The sequence below is a fragment of the Podarcis tiliguerta genome (genome assembly GCF_965153285.1).
Source record: "Podarcis tiliguerta genome assembly, chromosome: 2".
NCBI lineage: Eukaryota > Metazoa > Chordata > Lepidosauria > Squamata > Lacertidae > Podarcis > Podarcis tiliguerta.
In genome coordinates, this window is record NC_139535.1 from 20,747,689 (window position 1) to 20,774,002 (window position 26,314).

General features: G+C 45.6%; 2 protein-coding genes across 3 annotated transcripts; one reads left to right on the forward strand and one right to left on the reverse strand.

Annotated features, from left to right (window-relative positions):
• Positions 1-26,198, reverse strand: P4HTM (prolyl 4-hydroxylase, transmembrane). 2 transcript variants are annotated; one of them, XM_083426118.1, is made up of 11 exons: positions 25,509-26,198; positions 23,526-23,607; positions 10,768-10,958; positions 10,078-10,174; positions 7,389-7,551; positions 5,705-5,890; positions 4,913-5,003; positions 2,954-3,077; positions 1,770-2,538; positions 413-1,358; positions 1-52 (listed from the first exon to the last, which is right to left on the reverse strand). In XM_083426118.1, the coding sequence occupies exons 1-9, from the start codon at positions 25,821-25,823 to the stop codon at positions 2,321-2,323; spliced, it is 1,467 nt and encodes a 488-aa protein (XP_083282244.1). In that variant the 5' UTR covers positions 25,824-26,198; the 3' UTR covers positions 1-52; positions 413-1,358; positions 1,770-2,320. The 2 variants fall into 2 exon arrangements, with proteins under 2 accessions (XP_083282244.1, XP_083282243.1); XM_083426117.1 differs by having other exon boundaries at positions 413-2,538.
• On the forward strand, positions 14,577-21,941 carry LOC310671004 (secreted frizzled-related protein 5-like). The gene is made up of 4 exons (XM_083426900.1): positions 14,577-14,972; positions 18,628-18,797; positions 19,566-19,655; positions 21,342-21,941. Exons 1-4 carry the CDS (start codon positions 14,629-14,631, stop codon positions 21,656-21,658), a joined length of 921 nt encoding a protein of 306 aa, XP_083283026.1. The 5' UTR covers positions 14,577-14,628; the 3' UTR covers positions 21,659-21,941.
• Positions 26,199-26,314: the final 116 nt, after the last annotated feature.

Below are 26,314 nucleotides of genomic sequence, written 5' to 3' on the forward strand. Positions count from 1 at the left end.
TTTGTTTTTTAGTTTGGGGAGCAGGGAATTGAGTAAGGGGAAAGGACTTAGCCTGGAGAAGAGGAGGTTAAGGGGTGATATGATAGCCATGTTCAAATATATAAAAGGATGTCACATAGAGGAGGGAGAAAGGTTGTTTTCTGCTGCTCCAGAGAAGCGGACACGGAGCAATGGATCCAAACTACAAGAAAGAAGATTCCACCTAAACATTAGGAAGAACTTCCTGACAGTAAGAGCTGTTTGACAGTGGAATTTGCTGCCAAGGAGTGTGGTGGAGTCTCCTTCTTTGGAGGTCTTTAAGCAGAGGCTTGACAACCATATGTCAGGAGTGCTCTGATGGTGTTTCCTGCTTGGCAGAGGGTTGGACTCGATGGCCCTTGTGGTCTCTTCCAACTCTATGATTCTATGAAACATGAAAGAGGTTTGTAAAATTATGCATGGTGCAGAAGAGATTCTGGACAGGAAGTACCTCTGGACACAATGACTACATTTATGGCATTCAAGATGATGGCCACTGGTTTAGATAGTTTTATAAGGGGATTAGACAAATTCATGCAGGATAAGGCAATCAACAACTGCCCATGATGGCTATATGAAAGCTAAGGGAGGAATTCAACATTGCACTTAGGTGATTACTCCATCAAGCATTTTGGGTTGCCTCGTGGAATAATCCCCCTTTTTCTCCCTCTGCATGCAGAACTAATTTCAGAGGGTGCAAAGCGGCAGTCCTTGCACAGCCCTTCCCTTGATGGGACTCATTAGCTGAATCCCGCTCTCCATGTTCAGATGCCATGTGTCTCATGAGCAAAAAGGTAAAGGTGAAAGCCCCCTGGGTAGTTAAGTCCAGTCAAAGGCAACCATGGGGTTGCGGCGCTCATCTCACTTTCTGGCGTTTGTCCACAGACAGCTTTTCGGGTCATGTGGCCAGCAGGACTAAACTGCTTCTGGCACATTGGAACACCGTGACGGAAACCAGAGCACACGGAAACGGCGTTTACCTTCCCGCCGGAGCGGTACCTATTTATCTACTTGCACTGGCGTGCTTTCAAACTGCTAGTTTGGCAGGAGCAGGGACCGAGCAATGGGAGCTCACCCTGTTGTGGGGATTCAAACCGCTGGCCTTCTGATTGGCAAGCCCAAGAGGCTCAGTGGTTTAGACCACAGCGCCACCCGCGTCCCTACTGTCTCTTGAGCAGCAACAATGGAAAAGGACTATCAGTTTCATGTCCTGATCAGTTTCATGCCCTGCCTTTCAGAGGAATCTGATTGGCCACTGTGGAAAGCAGGCTGCTGGTATACAGGAGCCTTTAGTTTGATCCAACAGGAATCTTCTTACGTTCATGATTGTATATATCCATCTGCAAGAAGGAACATGATGTGAGTATGCTGTTGGCCCAAACCAGACACTAAATGGAGTGGAACATGTCTGGGGGTGGGAGAGAACTCCTTCCAAACAGACTCACAGAGGGGGAAAAACCCAACCAAGCACACAAATCAAGTTACTGAAATGAAAATCTCAACAAATACAGCACACCAGCTGCTATTGCACACTTGAACACTTCCCTTCCCGCCCCCCGTCCCCGATAATCAACACAATAAATATTTCAGAACCATGTCCTTATTCAGAACCGAGTCTGACCCTGAGAAAAATTCTCCATGATGAGCATTAGAAATCATCCGGAATGACTCCAGCACCTTCAGCCCTGAAACTTCCTTATCATACAGCTGCTCAAGACCCCCTTACATAAAGTTTACCTATTATTATGTACTTATGATGACCTGTGCCTGGGAGTGCTGGGAGCGACAGCTTTGCCCCATAGAGAACCACCTAGAATGAGAAGAGACACTTTCTGAGATCAGTTTTGCTGCTTTACGAGGAGATCTTGTGACAGCAGGTGGGAAGGGACCAGGAACAGAGCTGCAAACCAGCTCAAGGAGAAGAACTGCATTCCAGCGGGGGGGAATGGCTCAGGATGAAGAAGAGCAACAAACCTGGAGGCTAACTGACTGCACATGCCATGGGGAAGGCTCGCTCAGAGACCTAGAACCAAAGCAAGACATTAAAAAAAAGATGCAAGTGAGAACTGCACCCTAACAACCCAGCCACGGTCATTTCTCCTGCCTCACCTGTTCTCTTTCACAGTGCATTCCAGACCATACCTCCCTATCCGGTCTCTTGTTTTCTCCAGTCTAGGCTGGAGCGCAGCTAGCTATCTCTGCTGAGATATGCGGGGATGGGGGGAAAGTGGGAGATTAGAGGGCTGAAAATGGCTAGTGCAAAAAAGTTTCTTCCAAGTCCACGAAAAGGCATCTCCAAGCACTACAGCTCCACATGTACGTTGCTGTAGGATTTGTCCACGGTCCACTCGCTTTGGTCCTCGTCCGCACTGTTTGTATATCGAGCCATCTCCTCTTGGAACTGGAGCTGTCGCCTCTTGTTGGGATCAACGTTGATCCAGTTGTTGGCAATCCACTTGGTTCCTTCAGTGACCAAGCAGCCTCCGTGCAAAGAGTATTCATCTAGGTCGCCAACCCAGCCTGCAAGGAAATAAGAACCCATGAACCACTCCTGAGAGAAGCCAGGTTTCACATGACAACAGCTCAACCCCCAGGATTCCTCCAATTATTGACCCTTGGCTGGCAAATTGGCATGAAGAAGAAGAGAAGAGTTTGGATTTGATATCCCGCTTTATCACTACCCTAAGGAGTCTCAAAGCGGCTAACATTCTCCTTTCCCTTCCTCCCCCACAACAAACACTCTGTGAGATGAGTGAGGCTGAGAGACTTCAGAGAAGTGTGACTAGACCAAGGTCACCCAGCAGCTACATGTGGAGGAGCGGAGACGCGAACCCGGTTCCCCAGATTACGAGTCCACCGCTCTTAACCACTCCACCCCACTGGGCAATGCAGCTCAGACATCCTGGCAGACAATTGCCACGAGAGGACATATTACCTTCTCCATCTGACAGGTAATTGTACCAGAAAACAGCAGTGCCTTGCAGGGGTTTTACACGTAGGTTTCCCTTATCACAGTGTTTACGAGTGTCGCGTAGGTCAATATCATTCTGGATGAGAGACTGGAAGAGAAAAAGGGAAATAATGCTTATTGTGCTGCATACCAGGAACTCAACAAATCAACCACAAATAAATAAATCAAGGCACAGGACCTCCTATACTAGCATTACATATGTTCCCATTTACATAGAACAGTTCCATATTTTTTCAAGCCGTCTTGATTTTAAGGAGAGGTGGGATTTTTTTAAAAAAAACCCTCAGAAATGAAACAAACCATATGGAACATTTTATAGCTATAGGATGTTTGCATACTTCACCTGTCATGCTCAAGTACATATATTTTGAAGTATGTTCCACTGAAATTAATGGGGAGGTGTGCATTGCAGATGAAATAAGAAATAAAGCATCTGGCCTTAAAAAAAAAAAAAAGAGAGAGAGAGAGAGAGAGAGAGAGAGTGAGTATATATATATATATATATATATATTTCACAGTGCTAAGACACAGTGCTTGGTGGTGTTCAGCAGTTGAAGCGCTACTTCAGTGCTCTCACGTTTGCATGGTATAGTAAGGGAGCATTAACCTCAACTTCCAGAGAATAAAAAAAGGGGTGGGAATCTTTTAGGAGTTCAGAAAATAACATGGACTGGTGGGGAGGAGGGTGGAGCAAGGATTTGTTTTGCACATCCAAAATCTGTAGCACAAAATAGCCAGTACATTCATGCAACCATATGCCATATAATAAGCTGCATTTTTTCTAGAAACAAAATGTTGTTAACGGAATGCTGAGAGGAAGTGATTTCCTTGTAACAGGGGTGTTATCTTGAATAAAACCATGTGGATCCCCACCCACCTACAACACATTAGTACAGCACAATGATTGTGCCATGAACTGACACACCTGGAGGCATCCTTGGACTTCCCCTATCAGACTAAAAACTTCCAATAATCTTGAACTGACTAAAAAGGTGCCCTATATCTAATAGCAGAGCTTTCCAAACTGTTCATGTTAGTGACACACTTTTCAGACTTGCATCATTTCACAACACAGTAATTCAGTTTTACAGCATTTTGCGACACAGTAATTCAGTTTTAATAGCAAACCGGAGGTTAAACTAACCCCTTTCCAGCCCTGGAATGAGCGTGGGGAGCGTTCACGTGACATGCCTACACACTGCAACCGACACACTAACGTGTCACGACACACAGTTTGGAAAGCTCTGATCTTTATCTGTGGGCAATGCTAAAAATATACCATAAAACCATTAAAACAGCAGCAAAAGTGCAACAAGCATTGTAGTATCAAAAAGACAGGATCCAATTTAACGATCAGGGGAACCTGGGAGTGGGGAAACATCTTTAAAAGATGTCTGAAGCAGGTAACTGCTGGTGTTTCCTATATGGTATCAGGGAGAGCATTTCAAAAAACAGGGGCAACAGCAGAAGATGCCCCTGTAACACATTCACTAACAAAAGGTCTGCAGATTACCATACTTTTCCATGTATGACTAGGTTTTTTTCTTTTAAAATGATGCTAAAAAGTGGGGGTCGTCTTATACATGGGTAGTGCATAGGGTGGATGTTTGATTGGTTGCTGCTGTGGCTGTCAGCAACTATTGGGCGTGGTATTGGTTGCTGCATCAAGAGCTGGTGTTGATTGGCTGACGCTGCGGCAACTGGGCAATCCTCCCCCCAAAAAGCTCAACAACTCTCCATCTCCCCCCACTTCCTTAAATTTGAGTCCCACAAAACAGGGGGAGTTTTTTTACATGGGGGCGTCTTATACACGGAAAATTACGGTTTCTCAGCCATCTACCAGGTGTTCATGATTAACACAAGTACTCAAAGAAAACAGAGTTTTCCGAGAAAAACAGGCCACAAAGAAGGACAGAACCTTACCAGCTCTTCATAGGTCCTATTGTCAGCTATCGGAAAAGTGGTCTCTCCTCCTCCGGTCACGTTATTTAGGTAGAACAAAACTGTCACGTAGCTGTGAAAGGCAGGGGCCATTAGAACGGGTTAGGCTTCAAAGTTACTGAAATCGCTTAGCCCTCCCCTTCAGATTTGCAATGCAACAGTAAAATACTATGCACATCTACTTGGAAGTTACGATTTCGTGCCCATCTACTCACAAGTTAATCCCCCATTTTTGTGACCTAGGCTGCAATCCTATATGAATTCAGTGGGACTGACATCCCATAATTCCTACATCAGTCTCTCGGGCCAACTCACAGGTCATGCTCTGTTCTGTGCCCCCACCCTGAGCAAATGTATACAACAAACAGCAAAGCAACTGAGGGTACAGAAAAACAAACGTCAGGTTTAAAGCAGAACCATGGTTATAGCTATAGACTCAAATAATACCATCACAGGCAGAGTAGGACTCAGAGAAATTTTGCCCCTGCCTATCGCCGACAGTCTTCAGGTGCATAAAAAGCCTCCACATAGAGAAGCATGATGTTCTGGAGGAATAGCTGACTGAGCATTGCTCTTCACTAAATTATAACTGGAAGGCACACATGCATGCTGTGTTCTTTGACCTCTCCATGGTTAAGGGAGGCCAGCTGATTTGCACTTGAATGTTTATGTCCCTAAAAACATGATGGAGTCTCTGTTTCAGAACAAAACATGGAGTAACAGGGAAAGAACAGATTACAGACGGTTAGTTTCCTCTTCAGGCTCTAGACTAACCGGCACGAGGTCTCGAATGGAGCAGTTTCATTGGTAATCAGTTTGGTGTGACTGCAGGCAGTCTCAGGGAACACCGGTCCACTGTCCATGTGGGCATGGTAGTGCCCGCCTTGGTCGTATCGCACCACCTGCAGGGGTTCACTGTGCTCCACAATCTCAGAGGGCAGACGGGTTAAGTGAATCACCCTAAAGGAGGAGAAGCAAAGACATGCCCGTTGAACTATTAAACTATACTTGCTACTAAACCAATGTCCCCACATGCCGCTGTCATCCCCTTTGCCCTGGGATAGGGTACCTGTTCACACATTACACTGAACATAGGTATAAGCTGTCGCTACACATGTAAGAGTGCGCGCTTGTGGGTTTGTACGGCTGTCACTGTGCACTTAAGTACACAGACTGTTACTAACTGTACAAATGCACAGCTCAACACAGATCATACACTTGTTGAATGTAACATGTGAACACCTCTAGGGACAGAAATGTTTTACTCGACAAGTTCAAGATGGTAAGCAACTGACATTCACAGCAGCTATCTAAGTCAAAGATATAGAATATAATTATGCTTTTTATTATGTTCTTATTACTGTGCTCCAAAAATGAGTTCTTAATGTTGTACACCGCCCTGGGATCTTTTGATAAAGGGCAGTATATAAATTGAATTCATCATCATCATCATATTTACATTGGCTCCTCCTTGTAGTGTGTGTGTTTGGGTGTGTGTGTGTGTGCACGCGCATGTGTGTGTGTAAACACACACAGAGAGATCTTTTCAATGTTTATTTACAAAACATAATTAGGATTCTTTTTTATAAGAACTGCCAGTTGACAATGGATTTGATCACTCGTATTATCAAATGGAAGAGAAGCATCTTTCTGTTCTCTGTCACTCTTGAATGCAGAAAACCCTGCCTCACACATAAAGAAGCATGGAAGTTAACCTCAGGAAGGACAGTCACTTTCACTATCATCTAAGCAGTTTTTGCAAAAAACAAAAACCAACGACCCAAAAAACCAAAAGGAGCAGATGCTTTCAGGTTGCAGTCCTAAGCAGGCTTTCTAGGCAGTCTCAATGAAGTCAATGGGACTTACTTTAGCATAAACATGCTTAGGACTGCACTCCCAGTTCTGTAGGAAGAGGGTTCTACTGGTGTTAGTGCCAATTTTCTTCCCAGGGCAAAAGCCTACTGGGCAGAGGTGGGGGGAGATTTTCACAGGAACTGCAGCACAGAAGGAAAGGGTTAAAACCTTTCCTGTGCACCACCGTCCTCCTACATTAGTTTATCTTAAAGTAAAGACAAGACCTGTTGAATGCACATACACATTATCATACTATCTAGTAGTTTGGCGCTGAGCTGCATCACTGCCTCACTTTGGCTGCATCACCGCGGGGTTAGGTGGTCAGGGAATGATATTTTTTAAAAAAGCCTTTTCAAAGTGTAACTGAGCATTTCCAAGTTACTATGCCCTTATCAGTAATCACATTCTTTTAGCACCTTTAAAGGAGCCCATGTGTGTTTAAATTTTAATTGATAACTAAAAAAAACCCAGGCAATTCATAATACAGAAACACTTTTTAATCAGTTGAGAACTCTCTAATATAATAAAACCGAGCGGGATCCTAGTATGGCTGCAAGGAATGGCGAACCTCTCTCCATTTTAAATATCTGTGAGTCCCTCTTACCTTTGCTGTATGGAGCGCATGACATGGTGGGCTCCCTCGCCTTGATACAGCCACGTGTGCTGGCTGTTCCGCACCAGGTCACTCATCTTCACTTTTTGGCTGCCCATATACTTGTGGAAATCCCGAATGTTCAGCTGCTTAAACTCCTCCAAACTCAGCACACCTAACGGAAGAATGAGAAGAAAACACAGGCTTAGATTAGCCTCAACCAGAGCCAGGGCCTTTTCAACACTGGCTCCGGCCTGGTGGAACACTCTGTCTCATGAGACCAGGGCCCTGCGGGATCTGATTTGTTTCCTCAAGGCCTGTAAGACAGAGTTGTTCCACCTGGCCTTTGGCTTAGAATCAGGTTGATTTCCCCCTCCCCTCTTTCTTTTTGCTTTCTCCTCCTGTGAAGAGGCTGCATCTTAATGTTTTGATGTTGTATTTTAATCTTGTTTTTTAAATTGTATTTTAATCAACTTGTTTTTATTATTGGTTGTTAGCCACCCTGAGCCTGGTCTTGGCTGGGGAATAAATAAAATTATTATTATTATTATTATTATTATTATTATTATTATTATTTTGCAGAGCATTCAGGTATTTCTCAACATGCTGCAACGGTTGACGCCAAATCAGAGCCAACCTTCTAGCAACCAAATGCTGTGCACAAATGAGTAACTAAAATAGGAAACTGGCAAGTCTAACAATGAATGAGAAACACTGAAAGCTTCAAGTCTGGCTAACTAACTAACTACCATTGTATGTGCATTAATAAATTGGAGCATCAAATATAGGGAGCACCCAAATGCTTTTTCTGTGTACTGGGCAAACAAATATGCCTCTCTAGGGAATACTGGGGGCACAATAGATATTTTGGAGAAAAAGAGACATGATTAGAGGCTTAGATGACAGGACAGCAATGTACGTTATAGCAGCACTGCCCTTGAGCGCTGGAGTCCTACAGACATTTCCATGTTTCTGTTCCAGCCTCCTCCCCACCAGAAAGGCTAAAGGTTTTATAAACAAACATAAACCCCAATTTTGTTCTAGACGCTAAATTCTAAGCAAATTGCCATGTACACACAAACACCAACATAACAACAGTCCTAGTCTACACTTAATTCCCTTAAGCAAAGGGAATAGATTTGGGAGGAGAGGTCAGCTTAGGACAGCCATGATCATCCTTTATTTCCAGTGCACGCACACATTTTCTACCCACTATTCCATCATCAGCTTCAGCCTTCCATGATCTATCACCACATCCAGGTTATGACCCTTGGCTTTCTTGCTGCCACGTTGCTTACAATGGAAACAGCAGCCCTCAGAAAGTGAGGACACCCTAGACGGGGCACCGAGACCTTAATTGAAGCTCTTTAGTTCAGTGGTGTTTACAGTGCTGAGAAAATCATACAGTGCATCCTCCCTGGTCTCTGCCAAAGACGTCACAAGCCCAGAGGGCACCAGGGCGAGGGCTTACACACCGGATTTGGAGCCCCGTCCTCCATTCACCAAAGTGCTCTTTCCCACTCCAAAGCAACCTCTCCAGGGCCGTGCAGATCATCAGGCAACCTGGCAGTGAGCGGGTGCACTCTGCCCGCTGACTTAATTTGATTAGGAAACGGAGAGGCGTTCAACTTGAAGGCACTCTAATTAGAGCAGGAGAGATCGCAGCGCACATCCGGGCAGCAGGAGGTCTGAAGAGGCCAGCGGGATGCTTGGAAGGCTCCTGGAACCACCAAACCACTAGCCTGAAGCTGAGGGGCTGGAGGGAAATCTAATGGAGAAAATTGAGCTCTGCTTCCAACTGCCCAGCAAGAAGCAGACAAAAAGGCACTGTCTCAAAAGAGTGGACCTTCAGTGCTGGTGGAGTGCATGCTGAGAAGCATACTACATCTCCAGGCAACTCTTTTACTATTGAAGCAAAACAAATATATGATTTTGTACGCACACTGTACACATTACCGCTGCATTTATACCTTGCCCAGCCTGCCTCAGGCAATGCCTCTCTCCCTCCATATGAAGCTTCTTTCTATTTGTGGTGTGTTATGGGGCGGGGTGGCGCTGTGGGTTAAACCACTGAGCCTAGGGCTTGCCAATCAGAAGGTCGGCGGTTCGAATCCCTGCAACAGGGTGAGCTCCCGTTGCTCGGTCCCTGCTCCTGCCAACCTAGCAGTTTGAAAGCACATCCAAGTGCAAGTAGATAAATAGGTACTGCTCCAGCGGGAAGGTAAACGGCATTTCCGTGCGCTGCTCTGGTTCGCCAGACGCGGCTTAGTCATGCTGGCCACATGACCTGGAAGCTGTACACCGGCTCCCTCGGCCAATAACGTGAGATGAGCGCCGCAATCCCAGAGTCGGCCACGACTGGACCTAATGGTCAGGGGTCCCTTTACCTTTACCTTTATGGGGCGGGGTGGAAAGATGCAGCAGGGCCTTCTTGGTCGCAATTCCAATGACACGGAATCCCCCTTCATGCAGAAACCAAAGCCCCAATCTGCACGTGCCTATAATCATTTATTAATTTATATACCGCTTAGATGCCCAAACGGCTTCTAAGCAGCCTACAACTATACAATCAACACATCATTAAAATACACAACAACACATCCATTGGGGCATTTAAGCATCCTTAATATACACAACAAAACAAACAAACAATTAGGACAGCTACAATGCACAGTCTATCAGAAGGCAGCATTAATCTCACCATTGCCATCTGGATCTGCTTTCACGGCAGAGTACATCTCCCGGATACTCTCAGGCGTCATCCACCTGCCGTTTCCTAGACGGGTGTGTGTCAGTACCTGAAATTGCAAAGAGTTTGCTTTCTTGGTAACTATGGGTGAGAATGTAAAACTGAATCCAGTATATATCCACACATACAAATACTGTACTTGGGAGAACTTGTACTGTGTTGCAGGGTAGGTGGGTGAAAGTCCAGGGGAAGCCTATGCTTATTCTCATAGAACTTATACTATGGTTTAGCACTACATCTGGCCATATGCGGTGGGTTTCCAGAAGGACAATAAAGTACTGGAGAATGGTAAGGGCGCAGATAATTATATTTTTCGGCCTGATTTGGCAATCGATCCAGCTGTGTTTAATTAAATGTTGTTAAAGGTTTAAGATCCACATATAAGCGAGCGTAAGTTTTATATATTCTAACAATTGTCCAACTTTAATATTCAAAAACTTGGAAAAGTAACTGAAAACCAAGAAAGCTGGCAAAGAAATGACGGGAGCAAGAAGTTAATAGCGCATCTAAGAAACCTAAACAAACAAGAACAGATGCTGAAAAGCTGGGATTCAGTGATACGACAGTTAAGAGTTTGCCAATAAGGAGAATAAATGTTCGGCATTATGAATCAAGAATATCAACCCATGCTCTTCTCAATACCTCCTTGAGCTGCAGCTGTCCATCCTGGTTGTGGTCCAGTAGATTAAATATATCCATCTGGCTGATATCTATCATTTCAATTGCTTCCTCATAGTCATCTGTGGGCAGAATCTGACTTTTCTGCAGCCCTTTCAGCTGAGCCAAGTGGATAATTAACTTGCATTCATCCTCACTCAGGAAGTCTGGAATTTCTACCAGGAGAGAAAAATGAATTTGTTTATCAAAAGGTGAACACCAAAAAAACACAAGCAGCTTTCTTAGCATTTTCGCATTGTAAGGGAAGAATATTAAAAAGAAACTAATACACATATCACCGCCATCTTTGATAGAATCAATGAAAAATTTAAAAAACAGACACAGGGAACTAAACCATATGCTTGCCAAACAAAAACGTTTTCAATTCATAGGGAGGAGGCCTGCCTAAAGATTATTTCCCTGATTTGAACCTAGTACCTCTGCACATGAAATGTAAGCTGTTCCACCTGGCTAGAGCCGCTCCTGGTATCTATGCTTTGGGCTGGGGAATATGACTGCTCCATGATGTGTCCAACTGCTTGCTGCTTGAGGGGATAGGGAAGAGAAGTGCTCTGTGGTGATTATACTGCCTGTGGGTTTGGAGTCTCAACCTCTCTTGCCCCTAACACAATTGCTTTTGACCAAGCATGTGAGTGGAGCAGTGGCCTAGCGTGGGTTGTCAGCACCCGGGGCAAGGCAAGTAATTTGCGCCCCCTAACCCGTGGATTTGCGCCCCCTAACCCGTGGATTTGCACCCCCTAACCCTAACCTCCAGATGTTGCGCCCGGTGCGGCCGGCCCTCCCTGCACCCCCCACGCTACGCCACTGGGGTGGAGCTACATTTGCTTCTCCTGGCGGGGCTCAAACTTCCTTCTCCTGCTTCCCTGCTTCTTGCCCTGAGTGAGCCCCTGGAGGTGGCTGCTGTCAATGTCTCCACTTGCTACGTGTGCTGCTCCTTCAGTTCATTGGCAAAAGTCTATTATTGTCCTTGTCCCAAGAGGGTTGCATTCCCTGTCTGCTCTGTGGGTGGGTCTCAACACAAGGATGTTGTAAAACCCAGAGATGTTATAAAACATTCTAATGGTCCGTTGACGGCAAATAAATGTTGATTGGTAATGCAGGGATGGGGATCCTCAGGTCCAGGGTGGTCCACCAGGCCTGCCTGTCTAGCCCATGGGATTTCCCCCAGGCCACACGCCCCTCTCTGCAAGTTGCACGCATTCCTAGCTGTGCTCAGCATCCTCCTCTAGGGCTCTGGCATGGCTGGAATGTGTTCTTGAACTCTGATGCCTTTTGCTTGCCTGGATGAAGGAAGGAGAGATAACAGAACCTTCTAACTACTGTATGGCTGGAAGAATGCAACTTGCTGTACAGAGAACAGCCACATCCAGTGGTCTGCCCAGTGTTTTGCCTCTGGCCATGTGCGTCATTGGCAAGCTGCTCCCACCCCACACATGAAGGAATGCAGCACCACGCTGGAAAAGGTTCGTCATCCCAGCCTTGCCTTGTGCCCCCAAGCTGTTGTTGTAAGCAGCACGAGAGGAATCCGACTCCTCTCTGGAAGGGATGCCTGAGGACTGGCAGTGGAAAGGGCTGCTGCTGCTGCTGCTGCTACTGCCTGAGTCACAGGGCTGGTGGATTATGGGTGCTGCACTGTGGGTGGTATTCAGCTATGTTTTACTCAGAGAGAACCACTGAAATTAATGAACAGAAAAGGTCTGGGTGAAACGTCCACTGAATACCACTCCATAATGCAAGAGTATGTTAAGGGGTTCTCTGGCTCTCCCCCTGTGTAGGCAGCATGTGGGCATCATCACTAGCTCACCGATGAACTTTGGCAGTGTTTCCAAGAATACTGGGGGCTTGCTTGGAATTTTAAAGCCATTTTTGTATATCCTGTGTTCTGTATTTTCCCCTCTCACACTGAGCAAGACACACCGCATGCTCTAAGAGGGGGGAGGTGGAATTTCTCTCCCTCAATTCCACTCCCACGATTGGCATATACAGAATTCCTCTGCCTGGTATTAAGATTTAAACAAGAGGCACTATTAAAATTTGGCACTTTTTATTGCTTTGCTGTCTTTATTTTGTTCATCCTCAAGACTATCCCATGAAATGTATCTTAACAAGGGGTAGGCAACCTTATGCCCATGGGCTACAAGTGGCCCACGGGGGTCATTTAACTGGCCCACAAGCCGCCCCTGATCTGAGCTGCCTGCTCAGCAAGTCCCCGCATGTTGCGCTAAACTGGCACCCCAGTTGCGCTAAACTGGCATGTTGCGCTAAACTGGCAGGGACTCACTTCTGCGGTGCCGGAAATAACATCTGTGGAGACGTAAATGCCTGAAATCGAGGTTGTGCGCACACGCGTGCACAATCCAGCCCACAGAGGGATCTCCGCTGGAGTGAACCAGCCCAGGCGAGGTAAATCTTGCTGACCCCTGATTGTAACTACAGTGGTACCTCGGGATGTGAACGGGATCTGTTCCGGAGCCCCATTCGCATCCTGAACATAACGTAAGACACGGCAGCGGGTCGCGTCTCACGACTTCCGCGCATGCGTGTGACGTCATTTTGACCATCTGCACATGTGCGAGTGGCGAAACCCGGAAGTAACGCACTCCATTACTTCCAGGTCGCCACGGAGCGCAACCCGAACACGCTCAACCTGAAGCGTATTTATCCCGAGGTGTGACTGTATTCCCACTTGGTGAGCGGGGCTTGCGGGTGGCAACTTTTGCAATTCCTTGATGGATGCAGAAATTGAACTCAGATCTAAACCAAGCATTTTATCTCCTAATCTATATTCGAAGAAGTGAGATGCGCAAAGATGAATTCCTCGTGCATCTTGATAAAAAATTTAACTGAGATTTTACTTGGCACAGAGCTAGGAAAGTTGAAAGTCTGCTACCTACCTCATGGGAAACAGAAAAGCAGAGCACGCAACTGGCTATGGCCACGTTAACCCTTAACAGAGAATGCTTTCTGTTACAAGGAGTGTGTAATCCTCTCCTCAGCTACCCCCAGCTATTAGTCAGAGTGGCATAAAACAAATTAACAATGAGCCAACACAACAAGCAATGCCCCCTAAGGCTCTAGGAGACCTACATTAAACTCCAATGAGATGACAATAAACGTTTTCGACAATTACCCAGGAATAGAGCTATCCACTCGTGTTTCACAGCAGCTCACTTCATGCCAAAATAAGAAGTACACCACCATCCACAATTAATTTCCTGTGGCATGGTTAGAAGATAAAAAAGTTTGCCAATTACATCCTGTGTGTAAACAATGACCCCCAATGTTAAAACTACCCAAAGTGGGGGGAAATGCCTCCAAAACAGCTAACAACCAGAATCCGTGGGGCTGGCACTCCCCACCCCCTTGCCTCTTTAAACAATGGCTAGAGCTCAACAAATGTCTCTTAATTAACTTTGTGATTGCTTTGCCACAAAAGACAATAGAGAGGAAAACAAGCGGTGTTTAGAAAATAATGACTAATCCCTGGGTAGGGGCAAGGGGGTGGGCCTGAGGGAGTCTCAAACAATGATTCAATCAGAACTCCAAGATATTGGTAGGGGGGAACCATTCAAGCTGATTTGACTGCCCTCATTTCAACACCTGCTAGCCTAAGCCAAAACCTCTGAAAAAAGGCAAACAATCAGGGGCCACTGGCAAAGAGAAGAAAACAAAAACCCAGTGACACGGGAGCTTAATGAGAATGCCCGAATACAGGGGTGGCCTCTCTGCTATAATAAACCACAACCCGACCAGGAAACCCCTCAGTCTAGATTCCCCTTTGGGAAGGCAGAATTTTAATCGGCCACATTTTGCTGGGGAGGGGCAATGTTCGGAGAGATGAGGAAAACAGCACATCACCACCATCCCATGATGCTGGGCGCACAACAGCCGCTTCTTGTCCTTTTGGGTTATCTGCTAATCTGGGACTTCCCGGGGGTTTTTGGAAACTACAGAAGAAGCTCTTCCAGATGCACCTCGATTCCAAGAAGCATGGCTTTGTGTTATGACATTGGGTACACCGAGATGAGACTCCCCAACCTGCTGGACCATGAGACTATGGCTGAAGCAATCCAACAATCCACCAGCTGGCTGCCCTTGTTAGCCAGAGAGTGCCATCCGGATGCCAGGATCTTCCTCTGCTCCCTCTTTGCCCCAATCTGCCTGGACAGGTAAGGGCATTTCAGAGTTTACTGTGAAGTTTCATTTGCTCTTGTTCTATCTTGTCCCTCTACCCCAACCAGCTTCTGACCTTGAGATAGCTGCATGGACATCCCATCTCCCACATCCCCAATCCTGAATCTTCCTTTTGCCCTTTGCTTTATATGCTCCAGAGACGCAGGTGGTGCTGTGGGTTAAACCACAGAGCCTAGGACTTGCCGATCAGAAGGTCGGCGGTTCGAATCCCTGCAACGGGGTGAGATCCCGTTGCTTGGTCCCTGCTCCTGCCAACCTAGCAGTTCAAAAGCATGTCAAAGTGCAAGTAGATAAATAGGTACTGCTCCGGTGGGAAGGTAAACGGCGTTTCCGTGCGCTGCTCTGGTTTGCCAGAAGCGGCTTAGTCATGCTGCCCACATGACTTGGAAGCTGTACACCGGCTCCCTCGCCAATAAAGTGACATGAGTGCCGCAACCCCAGAGTCGGTCACGACTGGACCTAATGGTCAGGGGTCCCTTTACCTTTACCTTTATATGCTCTGGCTATTTTCCCATACACTGACTTCAATCAGTTTTGGCTTTAAGCAATCTGCAATGAAACTGTAAATGCAGTATTAGCTACATTTGATACCTCTTCCACATTTGCAGTATTTGGCATAATAAGTCATGGATAATGATAAGCGCATTTAAGCCTTGTGTAAAAATGCTTGTGTGTAATTTATATGTAAACACTTCAGCCGCTCTGTGAATAGAGCCAGCAACTGCCTTGCTGATGACTCAGCTCCTCTCAAAATCACAGTGTGATTTGCAATCAGCTAACTCAATAAATCTAAGACAAGCACAAGACATTGCTGTCTGCTCTACAATAGATTACTACTTGAAGAATACCCAAAGTGCAATTTGCACCAACATTTTTATTGTTTTGGCACCAAGACAAGACCGATCAGTTTGCCCAGGATTCGATCATTGAATTGATCAATCAGTCAAATCTGGAATGGTGTTAGATGAGCAAGCTTTTCTCACAAGAGAAAAATGTGTTTTGAAAAAACAGATTCCAAAGATCCATGCACACACAGCTGGAAATCCTGAAACCCTGCCAGTCATTGCAGACAACACTTAGCTAGATTTGTTTGTTTGTTTGTTTGTTTGTTTGGTAAGTAAGTAAGTAAGTAAGTAAGTAAGTAAGTAAGTAAGTAAGTAAGAAAAGGACTTAAAAGCCCCACTAAGGACACATTGCTCTAACAAGGTGGTGTACAAGAGATTCAAAACAAAACATCTTTATATAACACCAGGATGGGGGGCATTTTTAGAAAGCGGTTTGCTCCTTTTAAAATGAGGAAAAGCAAGAATTTAAAACATAGTCAAAATTTAAAAAAAAAATCTTAAGACTTCTCTCAAAGGTAAACAAAGATGGGGATGTACCTATTTCTGAGAGAGAGAATTCCATAAATGTGACGACACCAGCAACTTTATGCATCTTACCAACAGGCCAAAGAGCAGGCCTCAGATGCTGATTCTTCAATTCAGAAATGCTTATACAGATGTAGATGGACTGCCAGGCAGTGCACAGTGCTGAGCTATATGGATCAATGGTATGACTGGACATAAGGCACCTTCCTAAAGGTTCAAGCACTACAGCAGCAAAACCAAGCTAAAACTCTGTAATACTTAATTGCTCTGTTTCTCTGCCTGCACAAGAGTGACAGACACCAAAAGCTAGAATAATGTGCTCCTCTCTGGAAGAAAATGAACATTTATCAACTCAGCAACAATATTGCATTGGAATATGTAACGTAACGCATAACGCTGGAAGATAGGGGAAAGAATTATCCCCATCTACTGTGGAATTTGGCTTCATCCTTCAATACACTAAGCAATGTGCCTGCTCCTTAAATTTCTAAGCTTGAGGGCATCTGATATGTCCCAAGTGTTTCCATTCAGTGCAAATTGGTACAAGGGTAATCACAATGAGGATCACAGGGATGGTCTACAAAACATATGGGGAACCTGAGTAACCCTTAACTCAAATCTGAGCATAGCTGAGATAGTAGTAAACAACAGAATGTTGCTATCAGAATGAACAACAATGATACCACATTGCAGTGGGTCAAGCAGTCAATGCTAATTTTAGAAAATACAGGCAGGTAGCTGTGTTGGTCTGACGCAGTAAAAAAATTTTTAAAAATTGTCCAGTACCACTTTAGAGACCAACTAAGTAGTTCTGGATATAAGCTTTTGTGTGCATGCACACTTCTTCAGTTTCCCCAGGCACACTGGGCAGCTTCCAACAAAATATTAAAATAAAATAGTCCTTCAGATATTAAAAGCTTCCCTAAACAGGGCTGCCTTCAGTTGTCTTCTAAAAGTTGGAATTTTGTTGGAAGCTGCCCAGAGTGGCTGGGGAAACTGAAGAAGTGTGCATGCACACGAAAGCTTATACCCAGAACTACTTAGTTGGTCTCTATGGTACTACTGGACAATTTTTTTTATTTTTTTAGAAAATACAAAACTATTCAAGTTTTCAAATGATTTCAGAATCATGGAGTAAGATGGGGCCTGCTCCAATCTCTGCTCCATTATGCAGAACATCCAGAGCTACAGCATCCCCCAGAGGTGGCTGTCCAGCCTCTGCTTGAGGGCCTCCAGCAACGGAGAGCCCCTCCCACCTGCTGTAGGTAACTGGATCCAGTGTTGGCCTACTGTTAATCATGAAGAAACTTGTCCTAATGTTCAAACCTGTTTTATTAAAATGCTTTGCTCTCCGAAACAAACCCATCAAGGCTGACACTGAAATACTCTCTAACTAATGCAAACAATTTTGTTCTTGTTTTACTATAAACGCGTGGGACGTGGGTGGCGCTGTGGGTAAAAGCCTCAGCGCCTAGGGCTTGCCGATCGAAAGGTTGGCGGTTCGAATCCCCACAGCGGGGTGCGCTCCCGTTGCTTGGTCCCAGCACCTGCCAACCTAGCAGTTCGAAAGCACCCTCGGGGGCAAGTAGATAAATAGGGACTGCTTACTAGCGGGAAGGTAAACGGCGTTCCGTGTGCGGCTCTGGCTCGCCAGAGCAGCGATGTCACGCTGGCCACGTGACCCGGAAGTGTCTCCGGACAGCGCTGGCCCCCGGCCTCTTGAGTGAGATGGGCGCACAACCCTAGAGTCTGTCAAGACTGGCCCGTACGGGCAGGGGTACCTTTACCTTTTTTAATGCAAACAATTTTGTTCTTGTTTTACTATAAACGCGGGGAGGGTTGTGTGACCAACCTAGCTTCCCAAAGTCACACGTCACAGCAGGTTACTGAGAGGGAGAAGGGAAGGCAGTGGGGAGCTCGGTATGAGCGCAGTGGAAGAAGCATCAGACTGTCTCCACTGCTGCATCCACACTGCACTCTCTGTTGCCTCCCTGTCCCTAGTAAGTGGCAGCGACACAAGTGTCGGGAAGCCAGGTCAGTAGCTCAGCCCTGCCTGCACTACTGCGGAAGCAGTGATGGTAAACAGAGACTAAGGCAGGGTGGGGAACCTCTGGCTTGCCCTTAGCTGCTAGTGGTTGCTCTGGGGTAGCTTAAAAGGCACTTGGAATCATAGAATTGTAGAACTGGATGGCACCCCGAGGGTCTTCTCGTCCAACGTTGCTCACCAAGTTTTGAAACGAGTTCACCTTTCTCTTCCTAGGCTCATCTACCCGTGCCAAAGTTTGTGCAAAGCTGTCAGGAACAGCTGTGCCCCAGTCATGGCTTGCTACGGCTACCCTTGGCCTGAAATCCTGAACTGTAACAAATTCCCTGAAGATCATGAGCTGTGCATCTCCTCAATCACTGATGAAAGTGCTCCGAGCAGGAGAAGTAAGGCTCTTTGCTGTTTGTACTTGTCATGGAACACATTTACCCTGTCACAACCGCACAATCTGGACAGAAATCCACAAAGCTGGGAAGGTGGGAGGGTGTTTGGATTCTATGTGTTAAAGCTTAAGTTTGGCTTTTTCTCAATTCAGAGGAACCCATAAGAGCCAAAAAGCGTATGAAGTACCAACATCTTTTAATCAGGAAACTGAGAAAAAACCATTCAAAACTGTACCGAGGTTTTGAACATAGATTTTACAGTTAGAGCTGGAAAAGTAACCTCTGAAGTTAGTTCCTCATAGCCTCCCCTATTACAAAGGCTCTTGGCAGACACCTTAGGGAGGTAATAATTATATCTTTAAAAAAAAAAATATTACCTATTTAAAGTGAGAGATAAAGACTTACCCAAAGTCACACTAATTATTTCACATCTGAGTTGAACACGGTGTATGAAGCCACCAAGATAGCAAGCTACTGACCTATTTTTTAGAACAGGCAAAGGCAAACTCGGCCCTCCAGATGTTTTGAGACACCAATTCCCATCATCCCTGACCTCTGGTCCTGTTAGCTAGGAATGATGGGAGTTGTAGTCCCAAAACATCTGGAGAGCCGAGTTTGCCTATGCCTGTTCTAGAATCATAGAATGGCAGAGATGGAAGGGACCACAAGGGTCATCCACTCCAATCCCACAAAATCTGCAACCCTGAGAACCCAAAATCCTCTGGGTTACATTAGGCTCAAATGAATTCAGCAACTTGCTATGTGTTCCAGCAGTGCCCCAGGCCAGCTGCAGGGACTGTGAACTTGAAGAACCCAACTCTCCCAAGGAGATCCTGGAAAACCTTTGCACCAATGATTTTGGTGAGTAAGCCACTGCTCTCTGCCTCTTGACCACTTGGTCTGAGAAAACAGTCCTCTAGTCTCAGAATACAAGTCCATCGGATCACCACATTTTCAGCTATAGAAGAAAGGGCAAAACTGGATGAGAGAACAAAGATCCGTGACTGGTTCTCCTCTCTCGATAAATTTTGGCAAATATCAGTTGCTAGGGGAGAGGGAATTACAACAGTGGCAGCAGATGAGGGCGAGACTTAAGTCTCTGGCCCCATGTCATTTTCCTAATGCAAATGTGCACTCCTCACAAGCTAAAACTTTCTACATTAGGGAGAAGCTATGGGAACAGGCTGTGTACACACACATTTTATCTAACAGGAGAGAAATAGCAGCTGGAGGGGGACTTTCAGTGGGAACATGGGGTAGGGAGAGTTAGCTCTCACAGCATCACAATCTGAGCATGGATCACTCCCTCGATACCTGACTTCTACTTGCTAAAATTTGAAGAGGTGGGGAGTATGATTCTGGATCTCTAGCGTGTTGTCTAGCACGGCTCTGAAATTTGCAGGATCTGTTTGGAACAATGAGTTCCTTGTTCAGACCTGTTCTCCACCTGCCCCCTGTCATTTGCACCCACTCTTCTCTTAAAGCAGGAGTAGCCTGCTGGACTACATCAGCTCAAGCCAACATAGTCAAGGATGATGGGAGCTGGAGTCCGGTAACATCTTAAGGGCAACACATTGGCTACCCCTACCTTAAAGCTATGGAGAAATGGCAAGCTGGTCCTTTATGCAGACTAAAGCAAAGGACAACCAGAAAACCTTCACAAAATTAGCAGGCTCCTTAAATTTCAGCAGAACACCCACCTGCTTCCTATTAAAACATGAATATGAAAAGTTAAAGGTTGAAGTTAAAAGTGCATTGTGGTACAGTGGTACCTCGCAAGATGAATGCCTCACAAGACGAAAAACTCGCAAGACGAAAGAGTTTTTTGTTTTTTGAGTTGCTTCGCAAGACAAATTTCCCTATGGGCTTGCTTCGCAAGACGAAAACGTCTTGCGCCTTTTTCTTAAAACCGTCAATGCATTCCTACGGGAAACCGTCAATGTATTTCCTATGGGAAACCGTGCTTCACAAGATGAAAAATTCACAAGACGAAAAAACTCGCAGAACGAATTAATTTCATCTTGCAAGGCACCACTGTAGTGTCTAGCGCTATTTTAATACACAGAAAACACGGGGCAATCTTACATAGTGCTTTAAAAAAGCAAGCAAATTATCAAAGTATATGTGTGTCTGAGTGAGAGAGAGAGAGAGAGAGAGAGAGAGAGAGAGAGATGATGCTTGGGCATCTTTGTTATCAGTGATCATCAGCTAAAGTAATCTTCCTAAAATGAACTTGTCGTTGTAACAGAAACTGGGTAATAAATTCTGGAGATATGAGAATTTCACTGGACTAGAACCGTTGTCTAAGCTTGCTACACGAAGTGTGGAACAAAGGTGTACATCACCAGGAGTGGGGAACCTTTGGCTCTCCAGCTGAACTACAATTCCCATTATCCCTGGTCATTAGCCATGCTTGCTGGTGGGTCAAAAGTTTTCTACCCCTAGTGGAGGTTGCAAGACAGTGGATCACTAAAACAGTGAGAAAGCAGCTAGTTACCTATTTTATTGGCCGTTTGATGTCTCTAGTCTAATGTGCATTTGTTCCAGCTGTGAAAATAAGGATTTCCAGGAAGAACAAGACCGCCACCATTGCTGACTTTGACCTTGACTCCAGGCTGGAAGTTCTGAAGCATGGCCCCCTTCTGAAGACTGAAACCCACTCCAAACTCCAGCAGTGGCTGAACCTAGATGCTACCTGTGTACACAACATTATGAGAGGCACAAACACAGGTGTCTATCTGATCTGTGGTGAGGTGCAGAATGACAAAGTTGTGGTGGTGAACAAGGCCTATGCATGGCACAAGAGGAACCGAAATCTACAGGCTGCTGTGCGGCGATGGAAACATTACAAGTGCCGGGCCTGAACTGCTTATAGCTCTGGTATGAAATGATAGAAAGATGCTCTCTTGTTTGTATCTGAAAGGTCTTCTTCAGCATATCTGGAGCAGAGTTTAAAAAGTAATAGATATAGTCTACTTAGTAAAAATCATACACCACTGCACCAAGAAAGTAGTTTTCAAACCGCTCTGAGGAGCCCTGGAGTTTCCTACAAGCCTAATTGGGGTTTCTCAACGAGAAAGTCAGTAATGGCTCACAAGCTTCTTTGAAAGACAGTTTGTCCACCATTGCAGATATTCTGCAGTGCTGGATTCTTTGCTGCATGGGAAGCACAGCAACCAGGAAACAAATCACAAGTATTTATAGTAATAGGCTGGTTTGTTCACTTCATCTCCTGCAAACCCCCTTTCCTGACCACTTCTTTCATCCATACCATGCAGGAATGGCTCACCCGGTGGAACCAGAGCTTCAACAATAATCTTGTGGCAGCAGTATTGCAATGGCTTCCTGGGAGAGCTGAAGTGGCAGCTAGGCTGGGGCTGAATGGGTACGCTGATGGGTGCACGATTGGCTTTAGCAGTCTGCCTGCACAGCCCTGACCTTGCTGCTACCTCACCTCCTCCCACCACTGGTAAATGGCAATGACTAGGCTGAGCTGCCACAGGCTAAGCTACTGTGGCAGCTCCACCTGACCTGTCAAGCGGCTCCTGACTCCCCTTCATCTTCTACCCATCAGGATTTTGCCATCACTCATCCTTCCCTCACTCCAGGACATTTTGTTTTGCAGTTTTACACAAAATATGTAAAAAAACAAAACCCACACACTGCCTGAGGGACACCCTTGCGATCTGCAAGCTATGAATACTATGTATTTAGAAACTAATGACAGCAGTGTGTGTGTTCCTTAAAAATGCTGGTTGCATTAAAAGGATTTAACAAGAAAGTTGTTTAGTTTCTCATTAAGACTTTCCTTTGAAAAAACACAATTAACAACACGGGAATCTTTTATACAGATTTTTTAAACAAAAACAAAAACAAAACCTGTGGAATATAACTGTTCTTGCTAGGAGCTCCCGCTTCAAGTTAAATGTGTTTTTGTGGAGTGCCTGTCATATTGCTGCTGGTTCTGAACCTCAGGCAATGCTGTGGCAATGCTGACAACAGCTGACAACAGCAGAACTTCCAAGAGGAGGATGAAAAATGTGTGTGTGTGTGTGTATTTTCTTGCCGGCTACAGAAATTTTTGTTGCCTATCAAGCTCAACTGCAATTTGTAAACCCTCAATTAATACTATTCCCTGACGTAACCAGTTCAATCCAGTAAAGACTGATCTACAACTGGTGGAAATGGATTAGTCAGGCACCAATGTAAGAGGAGTCAAGCATGTGTCACACCACCGTTTTCTATCTTTGTACCCATCCCCATCCACCCACTTTCTCTTAAGGAGCAAAGAAGGGAGGGGCAATGAGAACTGTGGAGTTTTTACGAAATTTCAGCTGTTGACACTTTGTGCATTCCTGCATGAGAAAGAGGCAAAATCTGCTTTTCTACACAGCGGTTAAAGGCAAAGGAATCTTGTCTTCTTTTGCACCTGGTTACTCTAGAGAGAGCAGGTGAAAGACCATAGTACATAGTAAAAAAAAATCAATATCAGTTGGGGTTAAGAAATAGATCCTGGGTCTGAAAAATTAACAGACTACTGCTGTAAAGGATGTTCACATGTGCTCGGGAGCCACAGTAATAATTACTGTCATGAATGGGACAGTTTCTGTGCCCAAAGGCAACTAAAGATGAGGCAATAAGAAGCCACCAAAGTTAGATATATGGTACATCTCATTTCCTCTTCTACCAATAGGTCATCTGAATATATCTCCAGTAGCCTCTGTTTCTTACCAAAAAGGAGTGGTTTCAAGCTGAGTGTTTTCATGACATGGATTTTGTTAGGAATCAGCTCCACCTTCTGTTTATGGCCCACCTTGAAAAGAAAGTAAAATAAATTAATTTTAACTGCTATACACCAAATATAGTTAGTATATATAGTCCAGTATATGGTATCGTTGGAGGCCTGTGGTCAGTATCTTTACATACACAATGGCCTGCTAAATCATGACATGGCAAATTCTGAAATGCAAAACACCACAAATCTCATCTACATGGTTCAAAACTATATGACATCAGCTACTAGCAAATACAGGATATAGTTCTAGGCTCAGTGTGGCAGCAGCACTCATCAAAGAAGGTTTAGGGTTCTTCTGCATTATCACTTCTCTGCACAATAAATGCACAGTTTACTCATCTGCCGTCACAGTGTGTGCACGAGAGAATAACACATCTTGCTAGCACTCAAAATTCATTAACTGCCACTCTGTTCCCTGGCATATGAAAATTTCACAAGGGGCTGCAAAAGAATGGTTACTGCTGACCCACCTGCATAGGTGATATGATTTTTAAAAGTATTTTTTAAAACTTTTACTTTTTAAATTACTGAAATTCTTTTGCTGTGCAAATTGAATATAGGAGCTTTATTTCTTTAAAGAATGGATATTGGCAGCAAAATTAACCTCCATTGCAACAGCATAGGGAACGTGTCCATCGATAATTATTGTGTTAATTCTAGCTGCTGCTGATGCGTTTTGTTTTAAAAGGCAGGCAATCCCAATCTGGACCAAGGAACAGACAAAGTTGCAGCGTAGTGAATTTACAATGAAGTCATATTGATGTTGCCCATATTAAATCCTACTATACCACTCTAGAATTTAGTATACTGCGCTAAATCTTATTAGGCCAACCCAACATCAATACAGACCACATCAATCAGGCCAGTCTATAGTACATCACATTATGTACCAAGATGTACCAATGTAGATCAATCCTAGCCGTGACAAATAGACAAACTCAACCCACAGTTTAAGTACTTCTCTCAATAATGCACAACTGCTCAAATTATTTAAAGGCAAAGGCAATAAAAAGTTTTTTAAAATAAAATAACTCCATTATAAAATAAAATACGGGGGGGACTGCCCCCCCCGCTATGCCTATTATCCCTAAATGACTTGTGCAATGATGTCCCTTGAGACTGGAGGGGGGGGTAAGTAACAGGGATGGGGCGGGGGACAGGGCCAAAACTTTCCTTCCCCTGACACAGTTAAGAGCCGCATAAAAATCAGAAACTCAGCAAGTGCAAAAAGTTTTCATATCACTGCATCAGCGTGCTGGGGAAAGCATCACCATGGAGGGGCTAGACGGCACTTAGCCCATTATGCTTCTTTTAAAGATCCACGAGGGCTTGCCACTTATCAGAACTAGCAGCCGCCGAAGAAGGAGCCGGCTGCAGCAGCAGAGGACAGGGATATTATATAAAATAATGTATATTTCCAGACCCCCCCCCTCCTTTGTAGGGTAACATTTTCTACAGGAACAAAGTTGACTTGACACCCCTCGGTCGATTTCCTGAAAAAAAATTGCCACTGCAGCCCCATTACAAACAGAAACACAACAGCAACAACACCCACAACACCCTAAGGGGCAACTCTAGAAAAAAGCCAAGGAGGCAAAAAGATTGTAATAATCACCATGAGACGAGGATGTTGCTGCACACCTCCAAATACGGATATATGGCAGCTGAAAGCTGGGAGGGCAAGAAATAATTTGGGGGTAATCGCCCCCGAAACTGCTGTTTTTTGCACAGAAGCCTTGGGAGGAGGGAAGTTTTTTTCTTTTCTTTTGAAGGGTCGAGGAAAGGGGGAAACTCGCCCCGACCCTTGAAACTTTAAAAACAGCCGCAAAAGGGAGACCTGCCCTCTTGAATGACCCCCCGAGAACAACAGTGCTTGTTTCCCTCCTCGCGCAAAAAGGAGATTTCGGGACGCTACTTGCCTTGATGCCCTCGAGGCGAGGCAGGCTGTGAGGGCGAGAGCCTCCTCCCGGGGAGGAGAAGGGCGGCGCGGGCGGGTCCTGTGCGGGGCCCGGGGGTCCCTCCTTGCCGGGCTCCGTCTCCCCGTCGTCGGAGCTGATGTGCACGAAGAGCAGCAAGCCCAGCACGTTGAGCACGTAGAGGTGCGCGAACACCATCAGCACCACGAAGTAGGGTCGGGAGCACACGGCCCTCCGCCCAAAGGAAGGCCCCGGCAGCGGGCGGGGGTCTTCGTCCGCCGTCGCCGCCGCCACAGCTGCCCCCGCCGCAGCAGCCATGGCTAGGCCCGGCCCGCTCCGGCCTGGGAGCTGGGCACCGTTACCACGGCAACCCACCCCGCGAACAGCAGCGGCTTCTCCGGGCGGGCTCCTCTTACGTCATCACGCACGGCAAAAGAGCGCGCGGCCGGGTCCGTTAGTTTGGCTTGGAGGAGTGGGGGGAGGAGTGCGGAGGGAAGGCGACCGGACGGCGCTGGCCGGGACGAAGTCCGAGAGGGTGCTGGCCCGTATAAGGGATTTTTTTAAAAGTGTTTTGGCTTCAGTAGCTCTGCCGGCCATTTTAGGTCCTGGCAACTTTGCCTCTCCTCCCCTAGCAGTGATGGGAAGCCATTTTGAGGAAGGGCAGCGGCTCCCCCCCTTGCGGATGAATATAAAACTGCAGCCATTTTTGATAAGGGCAGAACGTCCACCGCTGTCCTGACGTAGTTGTTTTGTTGACAGAGCAGTGGCTGGTTTGAAGGCTTATTTTAAACGAAGTGAATTAGCTAGTT